The following is an 18464-nucleotide window of genomic DNA, read 5'->3' as shown; positions in this document are numbered from 1 at the left end:
TCCAGTCTCTGGCTCGGAGTCCTTGTCCAGGTTCCAAGTTCCTAGATCCTCGTCCAGGGCCCGCTTTCCTAGTCAAGTCCTAGCCCAAGTCTGTGTTCTTGTCCCAGCTCCTAGTCTGCATCCAGTCCCGTCCCTACTCTAGTCCTGTTCCGAGTACTTCAATGTCTGTCTTGCATTTGGGTCCGCTCCCAGCTGCCCCCTTATGACGCTAACTGAGATTTTTCTGCATCTCAGTTCTAAAAGGACGTCCTTCAATCCCGAAGTCCTAGAATCCCCTACCATGGAAAAGAACTTTGCCATATCTAATCTGTTCAGGCCTTTTAACATTCAGAATATTTCTATGAGATCCCCCCCTCATTCTCCTGAACTCCAGGGAATACAGCCCCAGACCTGTCAGATGTTCCTCCTATGATAACCCTTTCATTCCTAGAATCATTTTTGTGAATCTTCTCTGAACCCTCTCCAATGTCAGTATATCCTTTCTAAAATAAGGAGCCCCAAACTGCACACAATACTCCAAGTATAGTCTCGTGAGCGCCTTATAGAGCCTCAACATCACATCCCTGCTCTTATATTCTATACCTCTAGAGATGAATGCCAACATTGCATTCTCCTTCTTCACCACCGACTCAACCTGGAGGTTAACCTTTAGGGTATCCCGTACAAGGACTCCCAAGTCTCTTTGCATCTCAGCATTTTCAATTCTCTCCAATAATAGTCTGCCTGTTAATTTCTTCCCCCAAAGTGCATGACCATACACTTTCCAACATAGTATTTCATTTGCCACTTCTTTGCCCATTCCCCTGAACTATCCAAGTCACTCTACAGGCTCTGTTTCCTCAAAACTACCTACTCCTCCACTTATCTTTGTATCATCGGCAAATTTAGCCACAAATCCATTAATACCATAGTCCAAACCATTGATATACATCGTAAAAATCAACAGTCCTAACACCGACCCCTGTGGAACTCCACTGGTAACTGGCAGTCAGCCAGAATAAGATCCCTTTATTCCCACTCTGTTTTCTGCTGACCAGCCAATGCTCCACCCATGCTAGTAAATTCACAATAATACCTTGGGCTCTTACCTGGCTAAGCAGCCTCATGTGCAGCACCTTGTCAAGGGCTTTCTGGTAATCCAAGTACACCATGTCTACTGCATCACCTTTGTCTACCCCGTTTGTAATTTCCTCAAAGAATTGCAATGGTTTGTCAGGCAGGATTTTCCTTTCAGGAAGCCATGCTGGCTTTGGCCGATCTTATCATGTGCCTCCAGGTACACCGTAATCTCATTCCTAACAATCGATTCCAACAACTTCCCAATCACTAATGTCAGGCCAACAGGTCTATAGTTTCCTTTCTGCTGCCTCCCACCCTTCTTAAAAAGCAGATTTTCCAGTCATCCGGTACAATGCCAGAATCTATCAATTCTTGAAAGATCATTGTTAATACCTCCGCTATCTCTCCAGTTACTTCCTTCAAAACCCGAGGGTCTAGGAAATTTATCCACCCTCAGATCATTAAGCTTCCTTATCAGCTTCAGTCATAATTTTCACTGCACAAACTTCACTTCCCTAACACACTTGAATGTCCAGTATACTGCAGACATCTTCCACTGTGAAGACTGATGCAAAATACGCATTCAGTTCCTCTGCCATCTCTGCATCTCTCATTACAATATCTCCAGCATCATTTTGTATTGGTCCTACATCTACCTTCGACTCTCTTTTACCCTTTAGATACTTAAAAAAAATTTCTAGTATCTTCTTTGATATTAGTCGTCAGCTTCCTCTCATAATTCATCTTTTCCTTCATAATGACCACCTTAGTTTCCTTCTGCAAGTTTCCTTAAAAGCCTCCCAGTTGTCTATCTTCCCAGTAGCTTTGGCTTCCTTGTATGCCCTCTCTTTTACCTTTACTTCGGCTCTGACTTCAATTGTCAATCACAGTAGTGTCCTTCTTCCCTTTGAAATTTTCTTCTTATTTGGAATATATCTGTCTTGTACTTCTCTCATTTTTCGCAGAAACTCCAGCCATTGCTACTCTGCTACCTTTTGTGCAAATGTCCTTTTCGAGTCAACATCAGGCAGTGCCCCTCTCATGCCACTGTAATTTCCTTTATTCCACTGAAAGACTGACACATTGGATTTTATTTTTTCCCTCCCAAATTTCAATGTGAACTCGATCATATTGTGATCACTGTTGCCTGAGGGTTCCTTAACCTTAAGCTCTCTTGTCACCTCTGGATCATTGCACAACACCCAATCCAGCACAGCCGAACCCCTGGTGGGCTCAACAATAAACTGTTCTAAAAAGCCATCCCTTAGACATTCCACAAATTCTCTCTTGAGGTCCAGTACTGGCTTGGTTTTCCCAATTCACTTTCATGTTAAAATTCCCAATGATTATCATGACATTGACTTTCTGACATGTCTTTTCTATCTCCTGCTGTAATTTGTAATCCACATCCCGGCTGCTGTTTGGAGGCCTGTATATAACTGCCATACACTTGCCATTTCTTAACTCAACCCATAGAGGCGCTACACCTTCCAATCCTATGTCATCTCTTTCCAATGATTTAATATCATTTCTTACACACAGAATATTATTTCTTATATCATCCTAATACCTTTGAAAAAAAAAGGTATTGTGCCTTATTCACTGTGCCTAGTGGCTCTGACATCCACCGTCATGAAGTACTTCGACAGGCTGATCATGGCACACATCAACTCCAACTTCCTGGTCAACTTTGGCATAAGACAAATCACTGACCACTAAAGCATGTTTATGGCAAACACTATCACTCATCTCTGCAGAAGTAATGGCACCTACATTGTTTATTGACTACAACTCCATCCTTAATCACCTTTGTTTACAACTGTTGTGGTAATTTAACTTGTTCTATTATTTAATTCAATTTAAAACATTTTTTACATGATATCAAATTGTACCACAAGTCATTTGAAAATTTATCAGAATGCATTGAAAGAAGATGAGGGACTCAAGAAACTGAGAGGTTCCCCGGTAAGCAGTCAAAATTTTATTTTCGTACCAAAACTGATATTTATTTCTAATCCATTCTATTGGGTACATTATTGCTTTTCTTCCATAACAGGGTATCAATGAGATAATTATGCCCATGTAGCAGAAGAGGGTTTAGAGATCCTAGAAAACAATTGATGGGAAAGGGCATAAAGACATCCATTCGTCTGAGTATCACTTTTGATATCAATCTAGAATTATGAATCAGAACTCCTCTGCACTCTTTCCATGGAGGTTTCCACCCCACTGTTAAAGTTAGGAACACATCTTTAAATGATCCAATTTTATTTGTCCATTGCAATCCATCTTATTTCAATATAATGGTTTAGTTTATATAATCAGAGATGTGGAACTCAGAATTGAAAGTTTTGTTACCTTTTGGGTTTAAGTGTGAGGATTTTGGCTATTTCCACACATTCTGGTGAATTCATTTCCTTTTGATCAGTCCATATCTGTTTCTTGATTCTATAATAAAAATATTAAAAATTGGCTTCATGAAAAGTATGAGAAAGGAGTTCAAAACCAAAAAACTTAGTGTAGTAGAACTGTTATTCTTCTTAACCGAAACAAGGCAGCAATAATCCAATCTCACATAGAAACATAGAAAATAGGTGCAGGAGTAGGCCATTCGGCCCTTCAAGCCTGCACCACCATTCAGTATGATCATGGCTGATCATCCAACTCAGAATCCTGTACCAGCCTTCTCTCCATACCCGCTGATCCCTTTTGCCACAAGGGTCATTTCTAACTTCCTCTTAAATATAGCCAATGAACTGGCCTCAGCTGTTTCCTGTGGCAGAGAAGTGCACAGATTCACCACTCTCTGTGTGAAGAAGTTTTTCCTAATCTCGGTCCTAAAAGGCTTCCCCTTTATCCTCAAACTGTGACCCCTCGTTCTGGACTTCCCCAATATTGGGAACAATCTTCCTGCATCTAGCCTGTCTAATCCCTTTAGGATTTTATACGTTTCAATAAGATCCCCCCTCAATCTTCTAAATTCCTGAGAGTATAAGCCTAGTTCATCCGGTCATTCATCATATGAAAGTCCTGCCATCCCAGGAATCAATCTGGTGAACCTTCTTTGTACTCCCTCTATGGCAAGGATGTCTTTCCTCAGATTAGGGGACCAAAACTGCACATAATACTCCAGGTGTGGTCTTACCAAGGCATTGTACAACTGCAGTAGTACCTCCCTACTCCTGTACACGAATCCTCTTGCTATAAATGCCAGCATACCATTCGCCTTTTTCACCGCCTGCTGTACCTGCATGCCTACTTTCAATGACTGGTGTATAATGACACCCAGGTCTCGTTGCACCTCCCCCTTTCCTAATCGGCCACCATTCAGATAATAATCTGTTTTCCTGTTTTTGCCACCAAAGTGGATAACCTCACATTTATCCACATTAAATTGCATCTGCCACGAATTTGCCTACTCACCTAACCTATCCAAGTCACCCTGCATCCTCTTAGCATCCTCCTCACAGCTAACACTGCCGCCCAGCTTTGTGTCATCCGCAAACTTGGAGATGCTGCATTTAATTCCCTTATCCAAGTCATTAATATATATTGTAAACAACTGGGGTCCCAGCACTGAGCCTTGCGGTACCCCACTAGTCACCGCCTGCCATTCTGAAAAGGTCCCATTTATTCCCACTCTTTGCTTCCTGTCTGCCAACCAATTCTCTACCCACATCAATACCTTACCCCCAATACCGTGTGCTTTAAGTTTGCACACTAATCTCCTGTGTGGGACCTTGTCAAAAGCCTTTTGACAATCCAAATATACCACATCCACTGGTTCTCCCCTATCCACTCTACCAGTTACATCCTCAAAAAATTCTATGAGATTCGTCAGACATGATTTTCCGTTCACAAATCCATGCTGACTTTGTCCAATGATTTCACCGTTTTCCAAATGTGCTGTTATCACATCTTTGATAACTGACTCTAGCAGTTTCCCCACCACCGATGTTAGGCTAACTGGTTTATAATTCCCCGGTTTCTTTCTCCCTCCTTTTTTAAAAAGTGGGGTTACATTAGCCACCCTCCAATCCTCAGGAAATAGTCCAAAATCTAAAGAGTTTTGAAAAATTATCACTAATGCATCCACTATTTCTTGGGCACTCTGGGATGCAGATCATCAGGCCCTGGGGATTTATCTGCCTTTAATCCCTTCAATTTACCTAACACCACTTCCCTACTAACATGTATTTCGCTCAGTTCCTCCATCTCACTGGACCCTCTGTCCCCTACTATTTCTGGAAGATTATTTATGTCCTCCTTAGTGAAGACAGAACCAAAGTAATTATTCAATTGGTCTGCCATGTCCTTGCTCCCCATAATCAATTCACCTGTTTCTGTCTGTAGGGGACCTACATTTGTCTTAACCAATCTTTTTCTTTTCACATATCTATAAAAGCTTTTACAGTCAGTTTTTATGTTTCCTGCCAGTTTTCTCTCATAATCTTTTTTCCCCTTTGTCCTCCTCTGCTGAACTCTGAATTTCTCCCAGTCCTCAGGTGAGCCACTTTTTCTGGCTAATTTGTATGCTTCTTCTTTGGAATTGATACTATCCCTAATTTCCCTTGTCAGCCATGGGTGCACTACCTTCCTTGATTTATTCTTTTGCCAAACTGGGATGAGCAATTGTTGTAGTTCATCCATGCAATCTCTAAATGCTTGCCATTGCATATCCACCGTCAACCCTTTAAGAGTCATTTGCCAGTCTATCTTACCTAATTCACGTCTCATACCTTGAAAGTTACCCTTCTTTAAGTTCAGGATCTTTGTTTCTGAATTAACTATGTCACTCTCCATCTTAATGAAGAATTCCACCATATTATGGTCACTCTTATGCAACACATCATGCACCTTTCACCAACTACTCATGGGTAGTTAAAAGCTAACTACACCTTAGCTTTTGCATAAATAAGACTTCAACTGTATAATTCGAACCTTGTCTTAAAATCCTTTTATATCTCTATAATCTCCCACACTGCTCCAACTCTCAAAGATAATTGGGATCTCCAATTCTGTTATCTTAAACATTCTGCATTTGATTTCTCCACTAATTGTCACATCCTCAACTGCCCATGCTCCAATTTCTGAATTCCTTCCTTTCTTTCTTTCTTTCTTTTTCAATCTTTTTATTAATTTCAAAATATAGAAACAACCTTCCTTAATCTTCATTTCTGGTTCTCCCTTTCTTTGTTAACATTCACATTAAAACCTAAATCTTTGATTAAACTTTTGCATATCTGCCCTAATATTTCTATAAAGTGCAACATTTAAGTTGTTACACTTACGTACCTATTAATAGTACATACCAAAAAAGAAATTAGCTATTTGCAACAGCAGTATAGTACATTACAAACATGACAAAGATAACGTAACATAAAATTAAATGAACATAATTTATACTTAATTTATATTACAAAATAAAGCACCTGTAAAGAAATTTCAGGATTTTATTTTCAGCTGAACTGTAGCATCGAAGGAGATGTCCTAGTCCGTAGCCTTCAAGAAAATGCATTTGTCCCACAATAACTCAGTGATCATTCACCCCATCATTTATGGGTAGAATATTTTAAGTGGTCTGAAAACAAAATGCTTTCATGGGATTTGTAACAGTTATAAGAGGGTTATATGGCAATATAGAGACTGACTGTGCAATGGGTTTCTCCAAAGACCACAAGCAGACAATCGGAACAGCATATTTGTATGAATGAAATGCCTCCTCCAGTAATGTAAGTATATGTCAAGTTTCTTTGAGGTCGAAGAGCGGCAGCAAGGATGAAAGTGTGATATCACACTAAGCGCCACAACTAAACGCAGGAAACAGAGGCTATGTGAACCTGCTGTGCCTGCTCCGCCATTGACAAAAATACGGTTGATCTTTTAACCTCAAGATCATTCTACAGTTGTTCTATATCCCTGATTTCCTAAGAATATATTTGATGTTTATCGCTGGTGAATTCGACGAACTTGTAAAGAAACCTATGGACTGCAGTTCAACTGATCCTTTCCCGTTGCACAACTAGTTGGCCAATGTTTCACATTTAAATTTTACAAGGATGCTTTAGAAATTAAAAAAAACTGACTAAAACTAATTGAAACAATTTGTTCACAAAAAAGTTCAATACCGTTGTAAAGTGGTCAGACCAAATTTCATTTGTTGAGATAACTTCAGTATATTTCCATGTACCAATTTAATTATCGATACTATCAACGGACTTCTCTGAAAAATTATTCTCCCACGTTTTGGAAAATATGTCAAATTACTTGCAAATCATTTTTCCGTACCTGAACTTATTTGTCTGTTCTCTTCCCATCCAAAAGACGAAGCAGGAGCAAACGGAAGAAACTACAAGAAGGAAATACCCTGATTTTGAGTTCATGGCTGATCCCGCAACGATCAGAGAAACTCGACAGTCTCACTTCCAGTGTGACTCTACTTTCGTTATAGCGGTCGGTTCACCCAGTGGTTCCGCCCACTTATTGCGTGTTTTAACAATAAACAGCCAGAGAGGAGAGTGTAGCAACACACAACCTGCTGGACAGCTCAGCAGCTCCAGCTGCATTTGGGGAAGGGTGAATGATGGGAAGAGTTGAAGCAGAACCTTGACCCGAAACCCTCCCCCAGAGGCTGCTCGATTCGCTGAGTTCTTCCAACAGGTTTGTTTGCTCTAAAAACTTAATATAATCGGTTCTCATGTTCTGGTTCCCCGGTTCTCAACAACATATTATTTTTGGCGTTAGTTGGATGTGACTTTTGGATAAACCCTCATTTGCAACAGTGTTTCCCGACCTTGCTCAGATTGCTGACTGAATCTTAAAATAAAGTGTAATCAATCCTCGACACCAATACAAGTCACTAAATTTGAACAATTGCAGTTTTGAAATCCCTGTCGTTGGTCAACCTCTGTACGCGTTACAGGTATTTTTTCCAAGTTGACCGACGCCTCCCAGCGCAGAGGGACGGACATTTATTTTCCCACTCTTTATGCCATCTTCCACGGCCGAGGGTGCGTGAACAGCCACGCCATTAGCTTCTCCACTGTATGCATGGGCTCAGCTCCATCGATAAACTCGTGTGGACTACAAACTCTTCTGAAAGCAGTTTGAATCTTTCAGCAGTTTTCACATTAGATTTTCTCGTCCATAAAATCATTCGTAACCAGAAGAGTAATTACCTGCCCTGCAGCCCATTCTATACTCTGTTGGGAATGACGCTAAAAATAAACATATATATGTGGCTTCTCAAGATCTGTTTATACTTAAAAACAACAAAAAAAGGCAGTTTCTGGAAATCTGAAATAAAAAATGGAAGATACTGAAAGTACTGTGCAAGTCATAAAAGGGATAAAGAAGGGGAGAAAGTTAGAGTGAAGTATGGAGAACATAGTGAAAAGGCCAAGGATGTTTTCATGAACTGCAGGGAGTTGGTTGTCACTTATGATGGACCTTCAGTTTTCAGAGACTGAGAGGCTTAAAAAAAAGTTCAGTTTCCTTGCAAAACTGCATGACCTTTCCAAGGCGGCAGAGTTGTTGTTAATAAAGTTAAACTTTAACAAATATTCTTTGCTGAGCTTTTTGTTTTAAACAGAAGGTGTTCCAGTATTTAATGTCAATTCCAAGTAGCAATCGATTTGAATTTGGAAGCGCAGCTTTGCAAAGTAAAGTGACTAGGGGACTTGTGTTCATTAGCCAGACACAAGAAAATAAGGTTACTGTATGTCACTGAACACATCAAACATGGTTACATGTTGGGGTGTTTGTGCACTTAAGGGTTAGCCTTCACAGCATTAATTGTGAATGTTTGGGATATCTGTCACTTGAGGTTTTTCAGCAACATCTGTGTGAGTTGTTTTGAGCTGCCACCATTTTTGGATGGTCTGTGTTGACACCTCACAAATCTATTCTCCTCTGCCCCTCTGCCCCCGATTTCTAAATGGACACTGAACCAATGAACACTACCTTACTACTTTTTATTTCTGTTTTTGCACTACTTATTTTAATGTAACAATTTAATAGAAATATGTAGTGTATATACTGTGGCATGCAAAAGCTTGGGCACCCCTGGTCAAAATTTCTGCTACTGTGAATAGCTAAGCGAGTAAAAGATGAATTGATTTCCGAAAGGCATAAAGTTAAAGATGACACATTCCTTTAATATTTTAAGCAAGAAAACTTTTTTATTTCCATCTTTTCTTTTTTTATTTTGAAACTGTAAAAGGGCCCGAAGCAAAAGTTTGGACACCCTGCATGGTCAGTACTTAGTAACACCCGCTTTGGCAAGTATCACAGCTTATAAATAGAACATAGACATAGGATAGTACAGCACAGTACAGGCTAAATGTAACTCCATTATTTCCTCTATTTATCATATATTTCATTGTACTGCTGCTGTAAAGTTAACAAATTTCACAGCAGTTTAGTATCTGTTTTCCCTTGCTTTGTGGCCCTTCAAGGCTTGAATGTTGCAGTTTATTAATAAAATATTGTTCTAAAATATTGTTTGACCGCCTGCTCTACAATACCTGACTGGATGGATGAAGCAGTGTTTGCTTGCCTGAATTAAATCATCTGTTGACATGAGCACATGATCCAGAAACAGCAGGAAGCCATCTGCTCACCACTTTCAACCAAATCTGTCTCAGTATAGCAATCCCGCACCAGTCAACCTCCTCCCTTAGAGCCCCAAATTCAAGAGCCTGAATGCTCAATGGATACTTAACTTAGGGCCGTAACTTCCTGTTCCAGGAAGTCTTGCACTTCGAGCTCCAGTCATCTCTATTTCACATACTGAGCCAAGAATGCGTTTGTCATCTCTCTCTCTTGACTGAATGAACTCTGACCTGGGCTGCTGCTAACTGAGATGCACAGTGTGAGAAAGGAGGAAGGTCACAGAAAGGAGGTTATAGACCAGTTAACCTGAGCTCAGTGGTTGGGAAGATGTTGGAGTCAATTGTTAGAGATGAGGTTACGGAGTTCTTGGTGACACAGGACAAGATAGGACAAAATCAGCATGATTTCCTTGCCTGATGAACCTGTTGGAATTATTTAAGGAGATTACAATTAGGATAGATAAAGGCGATGCAGTGAATGTTCATATTGGACTTTCAGAAGGCCTTTGACAAGGTGCCACACATGAGACGGCTTACCAAGTTAAGAGCCCAAGGTGTTACAGGAAAGGTACTGGTATGGTTAGAGCATTGGCTGATTGGTAGGAGCCAGCGAGTGAGAATAAAAGGTTCCTTTTCTGGTTGGCTGCCAGTGTGTTCTGCAGGGGTCAGTACTGGGACCACTTCTTTTTATGCTGTATATCAGTGATTTAGATGACAGAATAGATGGTTTTATTACCAAGCCTGCAGATGATACGAAGATTGCTGAAGAGGAAAGTTGTGTTGAGGAAACAGGTGGGTTGCAGAAGGACTTAAACAGATAGGAGAATGCGCAAGAAAGTGACAAATGAAATACAATGTTGGAAAATGCATGGTCATGAACTTTGGTAGAAGAAATAAATGTGCAGACTTTTTTCCAAACAGGGAGAAAGTCCAAAAATCTGAGATGCAAGGGGTCTTGGGCATCCTTGTGCAGAACACCTGGAAGGTTAACTTGCAGGTACAGTCAGTGGTGAGGAAGTCAAATGCAATGTTAGCATTGTTTTCAAAAGAATCAGAATCAGGTTTATTATTACAGGCATGTGTCATGAAATTTGTTATCTTAGCAGCAATACATCAATGCAAGTCATAATAGAAGAAAAAAATAATAAGTAAATCAGTATATGTATATTAAGTAGATCAAAAATCATGCAAAAAACAGAAATAATATATATTAAGAAAGTGAGGTAGTATTCAAGGGTTCAATGTTCATTTAGGAATCAGACAGCAGAGGGGAAGAAGCTGTTCCTGAATCACTGAGTGTTTGCCTTCAGGGTTCTATACCTCCTACCTGATGGTAACAGTGAGAAAAGGGCTGGAGGTCCTTAATAATGGATGCTCCCTTTCTGAGACACCAGTCTTTGAAGATGTCCTCGGTACTTTGTAGACTAGTACTCAAGATGATGCCGACTACATTTACAACACTCTACAGCTTCTTTTGGTCCTGTGCTGTAGCCCCACCTTCCCTGCCCCGAACCAACAGGTGATGCAGCCAGTAAGAATGCTCTCTATAGTATTTCGATTGAAATTTTTGAGTGTATTTGTTAACATTCCTAATCTCTTCAAACTCCCAATGAAGTATAGTTGCTGTCTTGCCAACTTTATAACTGCATCAATATATAGGGACCAGGTTAGGTCCTCAGAAATCTTGACACCCAGGAAATTGAAACTGCTACACAAGGAGATCTGCAGATGCTGGAATTTTAACCAGCACACATGGTGAATGCAGCAGGCCAGGCAGCATCTACAGGAAGAGGTACAGTCGATGTTTCGGGCTGAGACCCTTCGTCAGGACTAACTGAAAGAAAAGATAGTAAGAGATTTGAAAGGGGGAGGGGGAGTTTTGAAATGATAGGAGAAGATAGGAGGGGGAGGGGTGGAGACAAGAGCTGGAAAGTTGATTGGCAAAAGGGATATGAGAGGATCATGGGACGGGAGGCCTAGGGAGAAAGAAAAAGGGAGAGGGGAAGCCCAGAGGATGGGCAAGGAGTAGAGTGAGAGGGACAGAGGGAGAATATATATATATATAATAATAAATAAATAACGGATGGGGTACGAAGGGGAGGTGGGGCATTAATGGAAGTTAGAGAAGTCAATGTTCATGCCATCAGGTTGGGGGCTGCCCAGACAGAATATAAAGGGATGTTCCTCCAACCTGAGTGTGGCTTCATCTTGACAGTAGAGGAGGACGTGGATACACATCAGAATGGGAATGGGATGTGAAATTAAAATGTGTGGCCACCGGGAGATCCTGCTTTCTCTGGCGAACAGAGCGTCGGTGTTCAGCGAAATGGTCTCCCAGCCTGTGTCGGGTCTCGCCAATATATAGAAGGCCGCATCTGCAGCATCGAAGGCAGTATATCATCACAGCCGACTCACAGGTGAAGTGTCGCCTCACCTGGAAGGACTGTCTTGGGCCCTGAATGGTGGTAAGGGAGGAAGTGTAAGGGCATGTGTAGCACTTGTTCCGCTTACAAGGATAAGTGCCAGGAGGGAGATCGGTGGGAAGGGATGGGGGGGACGAATGGACAAGGGAGTCACATAGGGAGCGATCCCTGTGGAAAGTGGGGGCGGGGGCGGGGAGGGAAAGATGTGCTTAGTGGTGGGATTCCGTTGGAGGTGGTGAAAGTTACGGAGAATTATATGTTGGACCTGGAGGCTGGTGGGGTGGTAGGTGAGGACAAGGGGAACCCTATTCCTAGTGGGGTGGCGGGAGGATGGAGTGAGAGCAGATGTGCATGAAATGGGAGAGATGAATTTGAGAGCGGAGTTGATGGTGGAGGAAGGGAAGCCCCCTTCTTTAAAAAAGGAGGACATCTCCTTCATCCTGGAATGAAAAGCCTCATCCTGAGAGCGGATGTGGCAGAGATGGAGGAATTGCGAGAAGGGGATGGCATTTTTGCAAGAGACAAGGTGAGAAGAGGAATAGTCCAGGTAGCTGTGAGAGTCTGTAGGCTTATTGTAGACATCAGTAGATAAGCTCTCTCCAGAGATAGAGACAGAAAGATCCAGAAAGGGGAGGGAGGTGTTGGAAATGAACCAGGTAAACTTGAGGGCAGGGTGAAAGTTGGAGGCAAAGTTAATGAAGTCCACGAGCTCAGCATGCGTGCAGGAAGCAGCACCAATGCAGTCATCGATGTAGCAAAGGAAAAGTGGGGGACAGATAGCAGAATAGGCTTGGAACATGGATTGTTCCACAAAACCAACAAAAAGGCAGGCATAGCTGGGACCCATACGGGTGCCCATGGCTACACCTTTAGCAATTGAAACTGCTCACTCTTTCCACTTCTGATCCCTCTATGAGGATGGGTATGTGTTCCTATGTTTTAGCCTTCCTGAAGTCCAAATCAGCTCTTTCATTTACTGATGTTGAGTGCCAGGTTGTTGCCAGGTCTAGATTACAAGAGCAGGGATGTGATGCTGAGGCTTTATAAGGCACTGGTGAGGCCTCATCTTGAGTATAGTAAGCAGCTTTGGGCTCCTCTTCAAAGAAAAGAAGTGCTGGCGTTCGAAAAGTTTCAGAGGATGTTCTCAAGGATGATTCCTGGAATGAAAGGGTTATTATTTGATGAACGCTTGATGGCTCCGGGTCTGTACTCACTGGAATTTAGAAGGATAAGAGGAGATCTCATTGAAACCTTTCAAATGTTGAAAGGCCTAGACAGAGTGGGTGTGGAACGGAAGTTTCCCATGGTGTGGGAGTTTCAGAGAAGAGGACACAGCCTCAGTGTAGAGGGGTATCCATTTAAAACAGAGATGCAGAGAAATTTCTTTAGCCAGAAGATTGGAGCAGGGGCAGGGATTAAGATTTCTGGATCATTAGGACTTTTATTGGGGGCAGGTGTGACCTGTACAAAAGGACGGGTTGCACTTGAATCCCAGAGGGACCAGTATCCTGGCGGGGAGGTTTGCTCAAGCTATTAGGGTGAGTTTAAACTAGAATTGCTGGGGGGTGGGAACCGATATGAAGAGACAGAGGAAGAGGCGGTTGGCTCACAACTAGAGAAAGCTTGGAACCAGTGCGAGAGGGAGAATAGGCAGGTGATAGAAAAGGGCACGCTCAAACCGATGGTTTGAGATGTGTCTATTTTAATGCAAGGAGTATCATGAACATAACGGATGAGCTTAGAGCGTGGATCAGTACTTGGAGCTATGATGTTGTAGCCATTACAGAGACTTGGATGGCTCAGGGGCTGGAATGACTACTGAGAGTGCCAGGCTTTAGATGTTTCAGAAAGGACAGGGTGGGAAGCAAAAGCAGCAGGGGAGTGGCACTGTTGATTAGAGATATTGTCGCAGATGCAGAAAAGGAGGAAGACACGGAGCGATTGTCTATGGAGTCTCTGAGTGTGGAAGGTAGGAACAGGAAGGGGTCAATAACTCAACTGGGTGTTTTTATAGACCACCGAAGAGTAACAGGGACATAAAGGAGCAGATAGGAGACAGATTCAGGAAAGGTGGCATGATAACAGGGTTTTCGTGATGGGAGATTTTAATTTCCCAAATATCAATTGGCATCTCCCTGGAGCAAGTGCTTTCGATGGGATGGAATTTGTTAGGTGTGTTCAGGAAGGTTTCTTGATACAATGTGTGGATAAGCCTACAAGAGGAGAGGCTGTACTTGATCTGGTATTGGGAAATTAACCTGGTCAGTTGTCAGATCTCTCAATGGGAGAGCATTTTGGAGATAATGATCGCAGTTCTATATCCTTTACCATAGCATTGGAGAGGGATAGGAACAGACAAGTTAGGAAAGCATTTATTTGGAGTAAGGGGAAATATGAGGCTATCGGGCAGGAACTTGGAAGCATAAGTTGAGAACAGATTCTCAGGGGAAAGTACAGAAGAAATGTGGCAAATGTTCAGGGGAGCTTTGATGGAGTTCTGCATAGGTATGTTCCAGTGAGACTGGGAAAGGATGGTAGGGTACAGGAACTGTGGTGTACAAAGGTTGTTGTAAATCTAGTCAAGAAGAAAGGAAGAGCTTACGAAAGGTTCAAAAAACTAGGTAATGATCGAGATCTAGAAGATTGTAAGGCTAGTAGAAAGGCGCTTAAGAATGAAATTAGGAGAGCCAGATGGGGCCATGAGAAGGCCTTGGTGGACAAGATTAAGGAAAACCCTAAGGCATTCTACAAATATGTTAAGAGTAAGAGGATAAGATGTGAGACCAATCAAGTATGACAGTGGAAAAATGTGTACGGTACCGGAGGAGATAGCGGAGGTACTTAATGAGTACTTTCCTTCAGTATTCACTTCGGAAAACAATTTTGGCAATTGTAGGGATGACCTACAGTGGACTGAAAAGCTTGAGCATGTAAATGTTAAGAAAGAGGATGTGCTGGAGCTTTTGGAAAGCATCATGTTGGATAAGTCACCAGGTCCAGACGAGATATACCCCAGACTACTGTGGGAGGCAAGAAGGAGATTGCTAAGCCTATGGCGATGATTATTGCATCATCATTGGGGATGGGAGAGGTTCTGGAGGATTGAAGGGTTGTGGAGGTTGTTCGATTATTCAAGAAAGGGAGTGTAGAGATAGCCCAGGAAGTTATAGACCTGTGAGTCTTACTTCAGTGGTTGATAAGGTGATGGAGAAGATCCTGGAGAGGCATTATATGATTAGGAACAGTCAGCATGGCTTTGTGAAAGGCAGATTGTACCTTATGAGCCTGATTGAATTTTTTGAGGATGTGACTAAACACATTAATCAAGGTAGAGCTGTAGATATAGTGTATATGAATTTCAGCAAGGCATTTGACAAGGTACGCCATGCAAGACTTATTGATAAAGTAAGGACGCATGGGATCCAAGGAGAAATTACTTCGTGGATCCCGAACTGGCTTGCCCACAGAAGCCAAAGAGTGGTTATAGATGTGTCATATTCTGCATGGAGGTTGGTGACCAGTGGTGCGCTCAGTGATCTGCTGTGGGATCCCTACTCTACGTGAATTTTTAAATGATCTGGATGAGGAAGTGGAGGGATGGGTTAGTAACTTTGCTGATGACACAAAGTTTGGGGGTGTTGTGGATAGTGTGGAGGGCTGTCAGAGATTACAGCAGGACATTGATAGGATGCCAAACTGGGCTGATTAGTGGCAGATGGAGTTCAACCCAGCTAAGTGTGAGGTGGTTCATTTTGGTAGGTTAAATAGGATGGCAGAATATAGTATTAATGGTAAGACTCTTGGCAGTATGGAGGATTAGAGGGATCTTGGGGTCCAAGTCCATAGGACACTCAAAGCTGCTACACAGATTGACTGTGTGGTTAAGAAGACGTATGGTGCATTGACCTTCATCAATCATGGGATTCAGTTTAAGAGCCGAGAGGTAATGTTGCAGCCATATAGGACCCTGGTCAGACCCCACTTGGAGTACTGTGCTCAGTTCTGGTCACTTCACTACAGGAAGGATGTGGAAACCATTGAAAGAGTGCAGAGGAAATTTACAAGGATGTTGCCTAGATTGGGGAGCATTCCTTATGAGAATAGGTTGAGCGAACTTGGCCTTTTTCCCTTGGAGCGATGGAGGCTGAGAGGTGACCTGATAGAGGTGTATAAGATGATGAGAGGTATTGATCATGTGGATAATCAGAGGGTTTTTTCCCAGGGCTGAAGTTGCTAGCACAAGAGGACACAGTTTTAAGGTGTTTGGAAGCAGGTACAGAGGAGATGTCAGGGGTAAGTTTTTTATGCAGAGAGTGGCGAGTGCGTCGAATGGGCTGCCAGTGATGGTGGCAGTGGTGGATAGGATAGGGTATTTTAAGAGACTCCTGGATAGGTACATGGAGCTTAGAAAAATAGAGGGCTATGGGTAACCCTAGGTAATGTTTAATGTAAGGACATATTTGGCACAGCTTTGTGGGCCGAAGGGCCTGTATTGTGCTTTAGGTTTTTGTATGTTTCTGTGTTTCTAGAAGTTGGTGAATTTGTGGAATTTGTTACCACAGGCAGCTGTGGAGGCCAAGTGTTTGGGTGTATTTAAGGCAGTGATTGATAGGTTCTTGATTGGACATGGTATCAAAGGTTACGGGGAGAAGGCCGGAGAGTGGTGCTGAGAGGAGAGAAAATGATCAGCCATGAATGAATGGTGGTGCTGACTCAAAGGCCCAAATGGCTGAATTCAACTCCCATGTCTTGTGGTCTTATGGGTTTTACACCATCTGGGAAGTGGAAGAGAGGCAGCAGATCAAATACTTTGCCTGTGTCACACGCTCTGTGCTGGATTGCCCTGTGCGATTCAGGACCCTCGCAGCGGACTGTGGCAGGAATGCGGAAGCACTGCTGGCCCATTACCACCACTGCTTCTGGGAGTGCTTGAAAGAAGAACTCTAGGCATCGACCTCAAAAGCCTCGTCACTCTGGCTCTCCATATTGACAAGTGGCTTATGGAATGATCCTCCAAATCATCATCCAGTAACCAGGCCCATTCCCAGTCCCATTTCCAGAACCATTTCCGGCTGCAGGACCCTCATCAGCTATGTTTCCAGTTGGAGAGAGCTCCCTTCACACCTCCCACCCCCTAAGAGTGTGAGCATCAGTGAAGAAACAATTTGGGCATCTTATACAGAGCACCCACTTATCAAATAATCATCGTGTCTGGGAAACAGCACCAACAGAGAGAGACAAGGGGTATCCTAACTGATAAACTCCCCCTGGCCCCTCATTCCAGCACCATAACCTGACCCACTCAGCCATCCTCCACATTCAGGCAGCTGTATGTGCACAAGAGATGCCCTCCCCTTTTCTGGACTGGACTTTGTGTGTGTAGCTTGGCCTTACTACTGAGACAACATCTTACCCCTTCAGCATCACAGCCAATGATGGACCTCCCTCGGGGTCTGGGATGGCCAGAGCCCACACATGGCCTGTGCACCATGAATATTGGAGAGAACCATGAGTCCATTCAATTCACATGTTCAACTCACCCAAGCTCCTCTCAACTTGTGTTACCACTGGCTCTCCTGTCATGACCCTTACTTCAACTGGTCACCTGGTTCACTGCTGAGTTGGGGACTCGCCTACCTGAAACCTCAGTTGAATTCACACCGTAAATCCATGGAGTCAGAGGAACCCTTCGACCTCACCAGACTCCCACAGGACTTAGCCATCCCCTTCAGTAAAAGGGAAACCAGCACTCTGCCAACTCACAGACCACACGACTCACGATTGACCTCCTCCAAGGCACAACCCCTTCCTGAGGTGGTCTATTCCCCTTCTTCCCTCCTGAGACCCAAGCCATGAATGACTACATCACTGGAGTGTTACAACATGGCTTCATTTGACCATCCCAGTCCCCAGCCAGTACAGGATTCTTCTTTGTCAAAGAGAAAGAAAGTGGTCTCCGGTCTTGCATAGACCACTGTGGATTAAGATACATTAAGAACGTACCCTCTCTCCTTGATGGATAGTACATTCGAAGCACCCTACTAGGCCTCTGATGGATGAAGAACTGAGTGTTACAACCTTATCGGCATTCAAAAGGGGGATGAATAGAAGACGGTGTTGATAACACTTGCTGGCTGTTACTTGGTGATGCCTTTCACACTTTCCAATAGTCCAACTGTTTTTCAAGCTTTAATTCACAAAATCCTCCAAAGCATGCTACACGGGTATGTGTTTGTCACCTTTGACGACATCCTCGTCTTCTTTAAGGACCCCCAAGACTACGTCTGTCACGTTCTTGAAAAGCAAAGGTACTGCAAATGAATGAAATGACAGTCCAGTACCCCAGTCATTTCCTTCTTGGGTTATGTCT

At 42.9% G+C, this 18464-nt stretch overlaps 1 protein-coding gene across 1 annotated transcript in view; it reads right to left on the bottom strand.

Annotated features, from left to right (window-relative positions):
- LOC140194762 (alpha-2,8-sialyltransferase 8E-like) overlaps window positions 1–7469 on the bottom strand; it is a 91681-nt gene extending 84212 nt beyond the window's left edge. The window contains exons 1-2 of the mRNA XM_072252033.1: window positions 7348–7469; window positions 3418–3507 (exon numbers count right to left, since the gene is read on the bottom strand). Coding sequence (XP_072108134.1) covers window positions 3418–3507; window positions 7348–7442 — 185 coding nt within the window. The 5' untranslated portion in view covers window positions 7443–7469. The remainder of the gene's footprint in view (window positions 1–3417; window positions 3508–7347) is intronic.
- Between the last annotated feature and the right edge of the window lie 10995 nt (window positions 7470–18464).

The sequence above is a fragment of the Mobula birostris genome, chromosome 3 (genome assembly GCF_030028105.1).
Source record: "Mobula birostris isolate sMobBir1 chromosome 3, sMobBir1.hap1, whole genome shotgun sequence".
Classification (NCBI taxonomy): domain Eukaryota; kingdom Metazoa; phylum Chordata; class Chondrichthyes; order Myliobatiformes; family Myliobatidae; genus Mobula; species Mobula birostris.
This window is presented reverse-complemented; position numbering and strand designations above follow the sequence as displayed.